Source organism: Chlorocebus sabaeus, chromosome 14 (assembly GCF_047675955.1).
Source record: "Chlorocebus sabaeus isolate Y175 chromosome 14, mChlSab1.0.hap1, whole genome shotgun sequence".
In the NCBI taxonomy this organism is placed as follows: Eukaryota; Metazoa; Chordata; class Mammalia; order Primates; family Cercopithecidae; genus Chlorocebus; species Chlorocebus sabaeus.
Genome location: NC_132917.1, coordinates 1,257,848 through 1,274,553, shown reverse-complemented (window position 1 = coordinate 1,274,553; position 16,706 = coordinate 1,257,848). Strand labels below are relative to the sequence as shown.

General features: G+C 46.1%; 1 protein-coding gene across 5 annotated transcripts in view; it reads right to left on the bottom strand.

The window, feature by feature from the left end:
• The window catches only part of SNTG2 (syntrophin gamma 2), a 378,883-nt gene that overhangs the window by 77,123 nt on the left and 285,054 nt on the right, over window positions 1–16,706 (bottom strand). For all 5 annotated transcript variants that reach the window (XM_038006474.2, XM_038006475.2, XM_073022727.1 and 2 more), the window contains one exon: window positions 5,513–5,584. In XM_038006474.2, coding sequence (XP_037862402.2) covers window positions 5,513–5,584 — 72 coding nt within the window. The remainder of the gene's footprint in view (window positions 1–5,512; window positions 5,585–16,706) is intronic.

Genomic DNA, 16,706 nt, shown 5'->3' with positions numbered 1-16,706 from the left:
CAATTAACACATATTCTGCTTGTTATACGTATAATATACTACATTCTTAGAATAAAATAAGTGAAGCCAGGCACAGAGGCCTACACCTGTAATCACGACTGATTGGGAGGCTGAGGCGGGGGCATCACGGGAGCCCAGGAATTTGAGACCAGCCTGGATGACATAGCAAGATCCTATCTCTGAATAAATAAATGAATTAAGCAAGTAAGCTAGAGAATAGAGGATGTTATTGAGAAAATCACAGGGAAGAGAAGATATACTTAGAGCACTGCGCTGTATTTATTGACACCATAAGTTTACATCATCTGTTTATAAGATGAATGGTCTGAAACGGTGGCAACCACAGCTGCAGACCTCAATCTGTGGTGCACAGCAAAAATTTGGTAATGCTGTGACACTCCTGCTTCTTGGAGGCACTTGCATCATCCCTCGTGGCACTTGTGTGGGTCCTGGGGTGTTATTCAAGGTTTACGTTACTGGACTCAACACAAAGGAGGGAAGGTACACAAGAACCCGGAGAGATTACTCACTACCATGCTCTGCAATTTACTGGAGAGAGAAATTGCTTCCACAGGGATGATTAAGACATTTTACTCAGAAAACCAACACTTGAGCTCACTGCAACAGCAGCAGGAGGTGGCTACAAAAATTATCATCACAGTACACTATGTGCTACAGTTAACCATGGGCAGGAAAGATTTAACGCTGCGTCTTTACCTTTGTCTACATTCCTCTCCACTGCAGATGGTGCCAAATAGATCGCTTTATATTTTACAGGAGTAAATGATGAAATCGACTAGTATCTACATATATTGTATGAATTCACGACATCTCTAACTTTTTCTTAAGGTTTTGATATTTCTAAGCTGCATAGTTTGTCTTAAGAGGTTTTTAAAATTGTTAAATTGTTTTCAAAAAATTTTCCAACATACTTATAGAAAACAATTGGCATCTAAGTGAGCCCATGCAGTTGAAGCTCACGTTGTTCAAAGGTCACTTGTGTTTCTTTCCTATCACTTGCTATATTTGGGCAGCTGTGTATCATAATAGAAGAACACCAGGTTTTGGAGTCAGGTAAGATTTGAGGCCTTTCTTTGCCCGATATTAGCTGTTTGACCTTGAGCGATTCACTCTCTCAGAGCCTCCACTTTTGAGCTGTGAAATGGAATCATGATAAAAATGTTGTCATAACTTTACATGACAGAGCGGCCAGCATGCAGGCTCACATCCCGGATTCACATGAGTTCACTACCTGTTTTCATAAAGAAACACGTCCTAAGGCAATGCCAAGCCAGGCCATACATGTCGATTTGATGTCTGCTTTGCAGCTACCTGGCCTCCTGGCAGGGTCAGCTTGGGCGACATCCAGAACAGCATTTCCAGCCACCCCCACGACTGAAGAAAGCCAACCCCCCACTAGGACTGCACGACATCATCTTATTATGTTCCCTTTCCTGAAGAAACAAAAAGGGTTGTATTTTAAAATTACATATTTTTTTCTATTTATATTTATTGTGAAACAATTATAGCAACAATAAAGGGAATTTAAAACAAATTTATTACTGTGTTTTGTCATCTGATTTTTTAAAATATGTCAATAATTACTAATATGCCCTTAACAATAGGACAATAATTATTAATATTCTCTTTCATGCAATGTGAATTTGTATATATAATTGTATAAATTTATGATACAATTACTTAAAATATGTTATAAGATTTTAAAATATTTTTCAATGGTCTTTTGATTATTCTTCAAATATCATTAATTTAAGGAATATCCTTAAACGTTCTTATGCATACAGCTCTTCGATTCCTCTGAACTCAGTATGGTAACGGACTCTTCTTTAGATTCAATTCTGAGGAGTAAGACTGCTTGATCAAGCAAGGGATTGTTTTTCCACTGTTCAGCCTCACAAAGAATGTGTTGTAAGTTCTACATAAGGAAAATTAATGACCCATATATAGCTCATTTCCCCAGACAGTTCCTGTAGCTCCTTTAAAAACAATCACTCAGCCCTTGTGGATTGCGGTGTGTTGATATGACTGGAAACTCTGAGCACTGAAGTCCAAGGTCAGTGGCTTGACGTCAACAGTCAGTCAGTGACTGGCCAGGCCATCGGGTTTCCTCGTCTGGACTGAGCCTCCAGGTTTCCTCGTCTGGACTGAGCCTTTGGGTTACCTCGTCTGGACTGAGCCTCCAGGTTTCCTCGTCTGGACTGAGCCTCCAGATTTCCTCGCCTGGACTGAGCCTCTGGGTTTCCTTGTCTGGACTGAGCCTCCAGATTTCCTCGCCTGGACTGAGTCTCCGGGTTTCCTCGTCTAGACTGAGACTTCCAGTTACCTATTCTGGACTGAGCCTTTGGGTTACCTTGTCTGGACTGAGCCTTCTGGTTACCTTGTCTGGACTGAACCTTTGGGTTTCCTCATCTGGATTGAGCCTTGGCCGGGCTTCTTCCTGCCTCTGGGACCTGGAACTCCCTATCCTTAGAGCATTTGCTTTAGAAAATGTATTATTGTATGTTCTTTCTCTGCCATTTGATACCTAAATCTTTCTAAAAGTCTTTTGCTGGCTGTACAACCCAGGACTGTCTTTCTCAAGGAGCTGAGAGCTGTACCTTCAAAATGTGATCACTGGGAAGATGGCGTCATCTCCCGTCCCTGTGGAAGGATGGAGCCCGGCCTTGGTGGGTGCCTGGCTCTAAGCTGTGCAACCATCTCCTATCATGAAGTTGGGAGCAGGTCTCTGTTTCTTTGCAGGAAGCCAATTAACAGACACTGATGGCCCCAATCTCTTTTCTAACCCAACTTGTAGAAACCCTCTCATCCTTTGTGGATGTTGGGTTTAATCTCTCTCTCCTATCATAATATACTTGAATAAGGTCTTCTTGCTTTCTTCGCCTTTAACTTTGGTGCAATTTTGTCCTGACATGGCTTTGGAATTCTTCCTTTCAGTGTTGATATTATCCAAACAGGACTACCCTGAAGATCCCTGGAGAACACGTTCTAGAACTCTTAATGCCCACTCGTGACCGACTCCCGGAACACCACTGCTTCTAGCACGTGGAATAGAGAGGGATTTGGGATGAGCTTTGTAGCCAAGTGAGTCTGGTCCCCATCCCTGCCTCTGCTTGGCTTCTGGAAGGTCCTCGTCCACTTCCTGCTTCTGAGTTCTTAGCTACAAAACAGAGTTCTCCTTAGGTGGGGAGAGAATTAACTCAGGGACATAGTTAAGTGCGTAGCAAGGCTACTAGGGAAGCACTCAATAAAGACAGCTGTCATTACTAAGATCCTCTGCCAAACATATGACAACATGGACTTTTCCTGAAAATTTTAATGGGGTATCTTTAGGTTGAGAGGACGGACCCATGCATTTCACACAGGACGCTCCAGAGCGTCCAGAGTGCTTTTCTGCCATGCTACACGAAAGCTGTTTATCATTTCGCTCACGACTGCAATCAAGGCTGATTGGTGCAATTTTCTCATCTATTTCATGATGAGTGTTGAAATACAGAATATATATTTTTAAGAGCTGGGAAAAGTAATTTTTAGAGCGGAGAAGGTATCAGAGAAAAAAGAAAATCACAACTTCAGAATTTGATTTCTGGTCTAAATATTAATGAGTATACTTTGAAATGGTAATTATGGCTATTTAAAGAATCTACATGAAAAAGTATTAGTTCTTACGATACTCACATATTTATTTACATTTCTGAAAATGAATGCATTTACTTTTAAATTTATGTATGCTAAACGATAAACATCCGCAGTTGAACGTGTGTAAAAGCGGGCAATACGATTTTGTAAGATCGCTATTTTAAGACTTCCAAATAGGACATTGAATTCATATAATTTAATCTCTTTTTAAAAAATATCGAATGCTATAGATTATTATTCACCCCATTTTTAGTTTAATACCTTTGCTATAGCCATTCTACTGGCTAATTTCATGATTTCATAAACACTTCATATAATATTTATTGGTTAATTTTTTTTTTACAATCTTCCTGGGAAAATGAGATGGCTCTATAGCTTACTAATGAACCACATATATAAGATACAACAATCTCTCAAAGACACCCCAGTACCTAAAGAACATCTCAGGTGCACGGAAGGAGAATCCTCTGAAACAAGAGGGGGAGGAAGTGAAAACGTGTTGATGAGGAGCCCATGCAAAGGAAACAAAAAGGCAAAGAATCCTTCTACGAATTCCTCTGTGGAACTGTGATCAATGAAACGACCTGCGTATCATCTACGACCAAGAGGCTCACGTTAACACAAGGTTTCCTTTTTATCATTTTCAAAATAATGCATTCCTGTCACAGATAACTTAGAAAACAAAATAATTTTTAAAATGAAAGCAACAATAGCTAGAAAAGCCATCACTGAGAGAAAACCACAGTTAATATTTTACTCTATTTTCTTCCATTTTTTAATGAATATGCCTAGCACAGAAATGTTCACTTTCTGATCAGTGATTGTTTATTACAACCTGTAATTAGGAGTCTTAATTTAAATATATCCAGCCCTTTCCTTCATCTCCTTCATTACCATATTCCAAAAATAGGAACAATGCAGAAAAATGTTGCCCAAATAAATAAATGTATTTATCATTTGATAATATTATTATGGAAATGTATTTCCCTTTTACATGTTTCCATTAAAGGCAGTCTGAAATTCCAGATTTAAATTTAAAACAAAGCAACTACAGATAGAGAATATTATTTTTGAGGACATTTTCAATTTAAGAAAACAAACCAAACTTTGAAAGACAAATCTTTATTCAAAACTTCTAACTTTAGACTGATAACTCTTTAAGGCCAAATTCTCAGACTAAAAGGTGTGTTTTTTAAACTTTCACTTAATATGCCTATTTGTCTTTGTTTTGTGTACTCCGACATGAGAACGACACAGGTGGATTGTTTACGTGATGCACTGAGTCACATACTAGGACACGGTGGCACCCGGCCACAGTGAGCACATCGTCGCCTGGCTGTGGAGACACCTCTGCGGTCAGGTGGGTGGGGGCCCGGGTAGGGCCCTGCTGCACCTCCAGGCTCCGGGCAGCACCACCAGTGAGGTGTGTCTCCTGGAGGAAGGTTCAGTCCCTACCTACCCTAGGAACCATGAGCAGCAAACTGGCCAGACCCTGGAGCAAATTTGTATCTGATTTGTTGAAAACAATTTCAATAGCAGCAGCAGCAACAGAATCTAAAATTCTTGGAATAAATTATTGTAAGTGGATGTCCTAAAACACATCTCTCCCCCAAAACACACACAAACATCACATACCACATACACACAGACACACCGTCATCCATTCATTCTGCCTGGATGAGCAACAGGGTGACAGCTAGAACCCATGTACCAGGTAGGAATGGGGGATGGGTCCAGATTGTCCATTCCAATTTTGCTATTTCAATGGACCACGCGGAACAAACAGTCCTCTCATTCTGCAAGCCCAAAGGGCATCTTACTGTACGAAAGCATCTAAAGTGCAAAAGATCCCTACCTTGTGAACTTTAAACAGCACCTCACAGAGGTGGTAGGTCCTTTCTGCTCGCACCCAGTCGAATGTGCTCACCTGCAAGAAACAGAAAACGTTCCATGAAAAGCAGCATGCTACCTTTAGTTGAAAATTTTAAAAATTTACAATAGTGTGACTGCATGTGTGTCCACCTCAATTAAATCCTAAGTCCCCATTAGTATAAATTGGTCACAATAAACTTTGCGTACTGCTGAGTTTTGATGAGTCGCCACGTCCTCATCTCTGTCAGTTTGTGGCAAATATAATAGCTCCATTACTGACAAGAAAATGTCTATCTCCTTTATCTTATCTTAGATAGATAAGATCGATATCTATGATATCTTGTCTATCACACGCAGTTGGGCATAATTTTTGAAAATCATTTTGGATTCCTTTTAAATTAGGGATTAATTTCAGGTAACATTTAATGCATGTGAAAGTGAATGAGTTTATATATTTACTGGAGCAGAAAAATGGACAGAAAATATTGGGTAGATGGTCTTTTGCTTTTTAGAAACAAACTTAGTTCTATTTCAGAAGTGAATGAAAAACTTACTAACCAATTTAATTAAATACATTTTTCATTGGTCTGACCTGTTGTAGTTCACAACTATTTTAACAATAATAATCACTAAACTAATCTCACTTTTGAATAATGCTCTACAGTTTACAATTCAAGTTCAGATATATAATCTCTAAGTTAAATTATTTCATGCAGAAAAATCTAAAATATTCAACAGTGAGTGTAAAAAATTTGATGTTTTTTATTGTTGACCCTGCACTTTTTCCTTCAGCCAGTAAAAATAATCCAAAGTCCACTGAATTATGTCTTTGAAACTCTGAAATTGTCTTGGCTTTAATTAATTGGTGACTTTCTGGTAATCCTTGCACCAAACAAAATTCTCAAGACATTTTTAAAGTCATCACAAGTGAAATGTGAAAAATTACACAAATAGTTTGCCATTTAATATTTAATTGCCCTAGAGTCAGCTCATTGCAATTGTGATTTCGGCAATAAAACAGTAAGTAAAGGGAACAATTTGAAAGTGAGAATGGCCAATTAGAATACAAACTTTAAGGTTCCTTTTGGATCTAGTATTCAGGTCATAAGAGTTACATCTTGAATTTGCTAGGGAGAGTTTCAGGTGCTTATTTCAGAGTTTAAAAGCCAGAAACTCCAGCACCCCTTCTCTTGAGAGCTGGGGAGCCATGCTGATGGATGCCTGAAAAAAAACATCACCCTGAATTCCACAGCAGTGCCCACCGATTCCTCAACACTGCACCTGCCTCTCCCTTCCCGCTCCTGTTTCCACCCTGGACAGTGTTTTATGCTACTGCCTAATGTCACAGCTCAGGTGCTGGTTCCAATACTGGAAAATACAGAATTATGGATCCACCATTTTTAACTTTCCCAGTTAGGACAATGCTGCTTATTTTTGGAGGCTGTAAATATATATAAAGAGGAAAAAAATCCCACTGAACACCCTATTCAGAGACATCTTCCCAAGTTTACTTGTTGCTGTAAATATACCTTATACCTATTCATGGTTTTATACTTTTCAAAATACAGTTTGTAATATCAGCATTTTCCCGTGTCATTAAATGTTATTCAGAAATACAACTGTAACTACTGCTTAGAATTTCCGTGTGGAGTTATGGTTTTCGTAAGCTTTATCCTTGTGACGGACATTGTAGATTGCTTTTAGGTTTCACCATTGTCACCGTGCTGTGATTAATATACGTGGTCACTGTATTAGATTATGTCACATTGAATATATTTTCCATATTAGTCTGTTATCAACATGTCGCAGAACAGCAGGGATCTGAGTCCTGTTCTAAGACAAAGCTGGAGGAGGCTGTGCTCTTTGTTCTCCGCAGAAGGCAGGTCTAGTCTCTCTCTCCTTCCGACGCATCCATCATCCGTTTATTAAGCCCTTTCTGTTCCTCCCTGTGGCGTCTTGTGTTCTTGCCATAGTCCTGCCTTCCTCCTACTCTTTTACTCCTCCTGCCAGTGGCCGTGTCTCCCCCAGGGGATCCCTTCTCCGCTCCCAGAGCTATGACCTTGCCCCAGCCCAGGGAGGCGAGGCGCAGTCCACACACAATTCAGGCCAGAATTCTCACCGGCTTCGCCACCATGATTGATTCGGGGAAGAGAATGTGCCTCGATCAGAGACACAGGTAAGAAGGTGCTTGGGCTTCCGATGGAACCATTTCTATTGTGGACTTGAAGAAAATGCTGCCACCCTGAGAGCCGTGGGAAGTCCCCTTGAGCCACGTGGATGTTATGCGTGTGGAAGTATCTACACTAGCTCCTGGCTGTGATAATGCACCACAGGACAAAAGTGTTAGGAACAGGGGAGGAGGGGGAAGTGGGGGAGGTGAGGGGCACAGGCTACTCTTCACCTTCCACTCAGTTTTCTGTAAATCTAAAATCGTCCACAAAACAAGTCTGTCGATTAAAAAAAAAAAAAAAAGCGGGTCTTTCTCATCATTGTTCTTTCCCTGCTTACCTGCACCTCACGGCTTCTTGAGGACTCAGCTCAGACCCAGCTCTGAGGCCTTTCCTGACAGCCCTGGCAGGTCTCCCTCCCCTCTTCCAAGTCCCAGTGGCCCTGCCATCTGCTCCGCCCTGCTGACCCACAGCTGAGGTGCCTTCATGAGTGTGATCCTTTCTGCAGGGCACCCTCAGCCTGGCTCCAGCCTTCCACAGATATCCTTCCTCTCCCTACGTGGCTGTGACGTGAACGCTTCTCTAATTCAGTGAAAGTGCAGGCATCAGGTTCCTCTGAGTTTCCGCCAGAAAAAAATTATCACCAAAAAATTCATCATGTCCTTTAGGGCTCTTCTCACTTTTTATTTCACTAGTTATAGCTCTAGAAAATATCTAGGCTACAACAATTCAACGCTGAACATGACCATGTAACAGAAGGGGATTATTTAAGATAAAACCATTTCCAAGGTATCCAAGAAGAGCATCTCGTGCGTTGGTTAGGTTCTGTGTAGCTTGTAATTCAGATAGGAGGTAGGCTGCTGCAACAGACGTGAAAAAACTTGGCTAAATTGAGCTTAATGTTAGGAAAGCTAGTAAAAGCCCTCTCTGTACACATATACAAATGTGTGTGTGTGCGTGTGTGTGTATACAGTCATGCACACATCACAACACTTCAGTCAACAATGGACTGCATAGACCACGGTGGGCCCATAGGTTCTAAGGGAGCACATACAGAAACCCGGTGGATGGAACTTGATACTGGCCTTGCAGATCGACTAGAGGAAGGGAGTCATAGTCAGTAATGGTGCTGGAGCATTTGGTTTTCTATATGTAAATATACATAAATAAAAATATACAGATTATCCAGGTTTCTGTAAGTACACCCTATGATGTTTGCACAATGACAAAATTGCCTAACTGTGCATTTTCTGGAATATATACCTGTCCTTAAGCAACGTGTGGCTATACACACATATGTGTATTAATACATGTAGATATGTGTGTGTGTATATATAGCTTTGTGTATATCTATATAAACACACACATTTACATTAATGTAAAGCTCAAAATTCAAGGTGTGAATAGCCCATGATGCAGTGACAATACTGAAAGCCTGGAGTACTGTTCTGAAGCAGGGCACGCCTAGTGTGTTTGTGCCAAGCCTGAGTGTGGCCAGGCGTCACCTGCCAATGCAGATTCCTGTGCCCCATCCGAGCGGTTCATATTTAGCAAGTTTGGAGTGAGGCTCAGAGATCCCGACTTTTTATTTTTAAGCAATTTACTGTTGATGTATTCATCATGACTCCCAAAGTGCAGCATGGCCAGCAACAGCCTCGGCATCTCTGGGTCCCTGTTGGTGATGTCAAGTCTCAGGTCCGCACCAGACCTGCCATGTCAGAGCCTGTGGTTTTAGGAAGTATTCCCAGATGATTCGTAGGAACACTGGTGTTCTTGATGTTTGATGAGGGGAGTCTGACGTGGTGGCCTGACACCTTTTAAAAGGAAAGGAAGGCCGAGGGTGGGATGGAAGCAGCTGCTGTGAACTGCAAAGCAGAGGCATGTTCAATCACCGCTCATTGGAAAAACGAATTCCTGACTCGGTAAACGACTGGCTGGCTCCACGCCACGGCGCCCTGAAATCCAGACTCCACGCCACGGCTTCCCGAAATCCGGACTCCGCGCCACGGCTTCCCGAAATCCAGACTCCACTCCACGGCGCCCTGAAATCCAGACTCCACGCCAGGGATTCGCGAAATCCACACTCCACGCCACGGCTTCCCGAAATCCGGACTCCACGCCACATTCCCAAAATCCGGACTCCACGCCACGGCTTCCCGAAATCTGGACTCCACGCCAGGGCTTCCCGAAATCCACACTCCACGCCAGGGCTTCCCGAAATCCGGACTCCAAGCCACGGCTTCCTGAAATCCACACTCCACGCCACGGCTTCCCGAAATCCGGACTCCACGCCACCGTGCCCTGAAACCCGGACTCCACGCCACGGCTTCCCGAAATCCAGACTCCACGCCACGGCTTCCCGAAATCCGGACTCCACGCCACGGCTTCCCGAAATCCGGACTCCGCGCCACGGCTTCCCGAAATCCGGACTCCGTGCCACGGCGCCCTGAAATCCGGACTCCGCGCCACGGTACCCTAAAATCCGGACTCCACGCCATGGCTTCCCGAAATCCGGACTCCACGCCAGGGCTTCCCGAAATCCGGACTCCAAGCCACGGCTTCCTGAAATCCGGACTCCATGCCACGGCTTCCTGAAATCCACACTCCACACCACGGTGCCCTAAAATCCGGACTCCACGCCATGGCTTCCAGAAATCCGGACTCCACGCCACGGCTTCCCGAAATCCACACTCCACGCCACGGTGCCCTAAAATCCGGGCTCCACGCCACGGCTTCCCGAAATCCGGACTCCACGCCAGGGCTTCCCGAAATCCACACTCCACGCCAGGGCTTCCCGAAATCCGGACTCCAAGCCACGGCTTCCTGAAATCCACACTCCACGCCACGGTGCCCTAAAATCCGGACTCCACGCCATGGCTTCCAGAAATCCGGACTCCAAGCCACGGCTTCCCGAAATCCGGACTCCACGCCACCGTGCCCTGAAATCCGGACTCCGCGCCACGGCTTCCCGAAATCCGGACTCCGCGCCACGGCTTCCCGAAATCCGGACTCCGCGCCACGGCTTCCCGAAATCCACACTCCACGCCACGGCGCCCTGAAATCCGGACTCCACGCCACGGTGCCCTAAAATCCGGACTCCACGCCACGGCTTCCCGAAATCCGGACTCCATGCCACGGCTTCCCGAAATCCACACTCCACGCCACGGTGCCCTAAAATCCGGGCTCCACGCCACGGCTTCCCGAAATCCGGACTCCACGCCAGGGCTTCCCGAAATCCACACTCCACGCCAGGGCTTCCCGAAATCCGGACTCCAAGCCACGGCTTCCTGAAATCCACACTCCACGCCATGGTGCCCTAAAATCCGGACTCCACGCCATGGCTTCCAGAAATCCGGACTCCAAGCCACGGCTTCCCGAAATCCGGACTCCATGCCACCGTGCCCTGAAATCCGGACTCCGCGCCACGGCTTCCCGAAATCCGGACTCCGCGCCACAGCTTCCCGAAATCCGGACTCCGCGCCACGGCTTCCCGAAATCCACACTCCACGCCAGGGCTTCCCGAAATCCGGACTCCGCGCCACGGCTTCCCGAAATCCGGACTCCGCGCCACGGCTTCCCGAAATCCACACTCCGCGCCACGGCGCCCTGAAATCCGGACTCCACGCCACGGTGCCCTGAAATCCGACTACACGCCACAGCTTCCCGAAATCCGGACTCCACGCCAGGGCTTCCCGAAATCCACACTCCACGCCAGGGCTTCCCGAAATCCGGACTCCATGCCACGGCTTCCCGAAATCCGGACTCCACGCCACCGTGCCCTGAAATCCGGACTCCACGCCACGGCTTCCCGAAATCCGGACTCCACGCCACGGCTTCCCGAAATCTGGACTCCACACCACGGCTTCCCGAAATCCGGACTCCACGCCACGGCTTCCCGAAATCTGGACTCCGCGCCATGGCTTCCCGAAATCCACACTCCACGCCACCCTGAAATCCGGACTCCACGCCACGGTGCCCTAAAATCCGGACTCCACGCCACGGCTTCCCGAAATCCGGACTCCACGCCAGGGCTTCCCGAAATCCACACTCCACGCCAGGGCTTCCCGAAATCCGGACTCCAAGCCACGGCTTCCTGAAATCCGGACTCCACGCCACGGTGCCCTAAAATCCGGACTCCACGCCAGGGCTTCCCGAAATCCGGACTCCATGCCACGGCTTCCTGAAATCCACACTCCACGCCACGGTGCCCTAAAATCCGGACTCCACGCCATGGCTTCCAGAAATCCAGACTCCAAGCCACGGCTTCCCGAAATCCGGACTCCACGCCACCGTGCCCTGAAATCCGGACTCCACGCCACGGCTTCCCGAAATCCGGACTCCACGCCACGGCTTCCCGAAATCCGGACTCCACGCCACGGCTTCCCGAAATCCGGACTCCGCGCCACGGCTTCCTGAAATCCGGACTCCGCGCCACGGCTTCCCGAAATCCACACTCCACGCCACGGCGCCCTGAAATCTGGACTCCACGCCACGGTGCCCTAAAATCCGGACTCCACGCCACGGCTTCCCGAAATCCGGACTCCACGCCAGGGCTTCCCGAAATCCACACTCCACGCCAGGGCTTCCCGAAATCCGGACTCCAAGCCACGGCTTCCTGAAATCCGGACTCCACGCCACGGTGCCCTAAAATCCGGACTCCACGCCAGGGCTTCCAGAAATCCGGACTCCACGCCACGGCTTCCCGAAATCCGGACTCCACGCCACGGCTTCCCGAAATCCGGACTCCACGCCACGGCTTCCCGAGATCCGGACTCCACGCCACGGCTTCCCGAGATCCGGACTCCACGCCACGGCTTCCCGAGATCCGGACTCCACGCCACGGCTTCCCGAAATCCAGACTCCGCGCCACGGTTCCGAAGTCCAGGGCGCCCTACCGCAGTCACCACGGCTTATTTTACACGGATTTCCAGGACCCCGCCTCTTCTGTTGAAAGAGGGGAACCCTCTGCTGAGAGGGACCGGCGCAGCGTGGGCGTCTCTGAGGCTGTTTATCAGCCGATTTTCTCGGGAGTGGTTTTGCCCGTCGGGAGAGATCCACTGGCTCTGCCATCGCGCCTCTTCCTCAGAGCAGGGACTTAACACCGGGGCGAGGAAACATGAGCTATGAGGATGCCTGGATTTCTCCAGACCCGCACGGAACAAGAGACATAACCAAGCTTTGTGAGACGGTAGACAAGGTAGAGGCTGGTTTTGTAACTACATATCACTACGTTTTTCCAAATAATGGCAATTGATAATTTTCTTAGTATCTGGCCACATTTGGCTTGAAATGGAGCAGAAATTGTAGATTACAAGATGCTGTATCTTGGTACCTTTGACTATTATTGTAGAACAATGAATATGTGTCCCCAGAACAATGTAGTTTGCTCCATCTACGAATCTTCATTTGAATGATTTTTTCCAAGTAATATTTTTAATGATAGAATATACCTATGCAATAGATATTCTTAAAATTGCTAATATTTCTTGCATATGGATAGGCAGTTGCTATATCATTGATATATTAATTTCATACAATTCTGTAAAATTGGCTTTATAACTTATTTTAACGCATTTTAATGATGTTTGAAAACAGGAATAACTGAAACATCTTTCAGATTCCAATGTACAAATCAGAAATAAATACTCTGGCTAACGAAGGAGAGTAGGGTGTGTGAGAAAGAGTCGAGAGTCCCGGCTTTAATCCTAGCTCTTCCAGCATCTCCTGGTGCACGGGAAAGACAGAGATTAGGGACCCACCAGAGTGGGCTGGGCCCTCCTTACAGAACAACTGAGCTGTAAAACGTGGATCTGCTTTTTCCACTCCAATTCCTCCTTTCCATTCTTCTATCCCGTTTCCCTTCTGCTACGGTTGGAGTCTGTGACTCCGCCCAAATCTCATGTCAAATTATCATCCTCACTGTTGGAGGTGGAGCCTGGTGGGAGGTGATTGGATCATGGGGGTGGATTTGGTCTTTGGTGCTGTTCTCATAATAGAGTTCTCATGAGATCTGACTGTTGAAAAGTGTGTGGTGGCATCTTCTCCCTTCCTCTCTTCCTCCTTCTCTGGCTATGGTGCTGTTCTCATGACAGAGTTCTCATGAGATCTGATTGTTTAAAAGTGTGACATCTCCTCCTGCTCCCTTCCTCCTTCTCTGGCCATGTAAGACATACCTACTTCCCCTGTGCCTTCTGCCACGATTGTGAGTTTCCTGAGGCCTCCCCAGACATGCTTCCTGTACAGCCTGTGGAACTGTGGGTCAATTAAACCTCTTTACTTTATAAACTACCCAGTGTCAGGCATTTCTTTAGAGCAATGTGAATGCAGACTAATACACTTTCTTTTCTCTTTTCTCCTTCAATATTCTTCCTCTTCCTCATCTTGAACGAGCTCAAAAGCCATCGTTTAAAGAAGGACTTTATCTTTTAGTTTTCCCCAAGTTGTCATGATAATCTTTGGGTCCTTGTAAGATTCACTGAAATTTTCTGACGTAGACTGCTGAGATTCGAGGCTCCGTGAATATTTCTACATTATTGCATAGCTCGCGAGGGCCTTGGAATGAAGGACGATGGTGCAGTGACCCGGCCATGGGAGTTGGCAATAGTGAGTCATTCAGGGACATTTCACACGGATGGCCCCTGAAGCCTTTGATTTATATTCCAAAGTGTGATGGAAGAGAGATGGCGTTAGTAAGGGGGAGTCTCTCCTTCTGTGGGGAGGAGGGTGGGTGGATGCTGAGCATCCTATCCAGGCTCTGAGAGTCACGGCCCTGGGTGCTTCTCCCGTGGCTGACACCTCTGTGCGCACAGAACTCAGGCGGGGACAGGGAACCGGCACTGACACGTTCTGTGAGTAATTAACAACCTGTCTCTGATCCAAAACCCTCATGTTTCATGTCAGGATAAAATAAATTTATAATATTGATATTAAAACCTTAACATAAGGTTGTTTTAATTTGGCCAAAGTAAGACTGCTACTGGCAAACTGCCACCAGTGCCAGGATATAAAGTGTCAGGCCAGAAAAAATATTAATACATTATAAATATTTAGATGTAAATTCATTCACCATATTGTGTGTATTGATTTTGCAATGAGAAGTTGCTGAATATTAATAGATAATTTTGTCTGTTAGATTCAAATGCTTTTAGAGCTTTTTTTTTTTTTTTTTTTGAAATGGAGTTTCATTCTTGTTCTTCAGGCTGGAGTGCAAATATGAAGGGTTGATTTCTCCTTGATAGTCGCATTAGAGAGGATGTGATGACCTCTGCAAAACACTCAGCCCACCACCAAGCATTAACAGGCCCCAGTACTTATTTTATAGATTATTCAACCAGTAACCGGGCAGCATCTTCTCTATGTCAGAGGCGATGCTGGACATGGTGCAGGCAGCAGGAGCCCAGCACGGGCAGCTCCCAGGCCCATGGAAGCCAAATTGCATTCCCAGTGTTTTATCAAGAGACAACTTCCACACCAGCCATCCTTTGTATGATATTTATAATGTATTAATCATCCTTTCTTAATCTCCCTAAAACCCTCTCAGGCAGGCATTTACAGTCCTCATTCTCATCTTACAGGTGACATTTGGTACTGACAGTTGGAGGCCACCAGAAATTGATAAACTATATGAAGTCATCAGGAAGTATACAGATGAAACAAGTCAAGTCAATCTAACTTTTGGATGGAATATTCATAAAAACCTGCACCTTTTTCTCTCTCCAGTGCATTACTGGTATTAATTACCACTGAAAAAATACAAATTATCCAGATCCGGAAGAAATGAGTGGCTTCTTTCGCGTGGATCATCAAGGATCCAGTTGGATGAACTCAAGGGTCCTGCGGCCTCACAGCATCGGGAGCTCTCTGCGTACTGGGTGCCTCCAAAGTTTCTATGGCTACCCAGTTCTTGTCTCTGAACTCAAGACGGGTGGATCTAACTCTACTCAAAAACCTCCCTTTGGAAATCTTTAAACATTTCAAACTTACAAAGATCCAGCACTTGCCAATGAGTGCATCCCGCAGCTCCCATCTCAGCGAACGGCAGCATCACTGCTGGCTGGAGTCCCTCCTCTCACATTCACACGCCATGGGCTGGGTGTGTGTGCATGGTGTGCGTGTGTGGTGTGTGCATGAGTGGTGTGTAGATGTGGTACGTGTGTGGTGTGTGCGTGTGTAGTAGTGCGTGTGTGGTGTGCACATGTGGTGTGTGCCTGTGGGGTGTGTGTCTATTTGTGTGGTGTGTGTGGTGTGTGCATGTGGTATGTGTGTGGTATGTGCATGTGTGTGTATGTGTGCGTGTGTGGTGTGTGTGTGTGCATGTGGGGTTTGTGTGGTGTGTGTGTGGTGTGTGCATGTGTGTATGGGGTGTGCATATGTGGTGTGTGCATGTGGTGTGCATATGAGTGGTATCTGTGGTGTGTGGTGTGTGTGGTGTGTGCATGTGTGTGGGGGGGTTTGTGTGGTGTGTGTGCAGTCTGTGCATGTGGTGTGTGCATGAGTGGTGTCTGTGGTGTGTGTGTGGTGTGTGGTGTGTGTGTGGTCTGCATGTGTGTGGTGTGTGCATGTGTGTGGGGGGGTTTGTGTGGTGTGTGTGCGATGTATGCATATGTGTGTGTGGTGTGTGCATGTGGTGTGCATGAGTGGTGTGTGGTGTGTGTGGTGTGTGCATGTGTGTGTGTGGTATGTGTATGTGTGGTGTGTGCATGTAGTGTGCGTGTGATGTGTGCATGAGTGGTGTGTGTGTGGTGTGTGTGGTGTGTGTGTGGTATGTGTCTGTGGTGTGTGCATGTGTGTGTGTGGGTTTGGTGGGTGTGTGGTGTGTGCATGTGGTGTGTATGCGTGTGGTGTGTCTGTGTGCAGTGTGTGCATGAGCGGTGTCTGTGGTGTGTGTGGTGTGCGCATGTGTGTGTGTGTCTATGTGCGCTTCCTAAGCACTACTAGACTCAAAAGCTTCCCAGACTGTGCAGTCTATCTTGGTGTAATTAACAGTTACATATTTACACTTAAAAATTT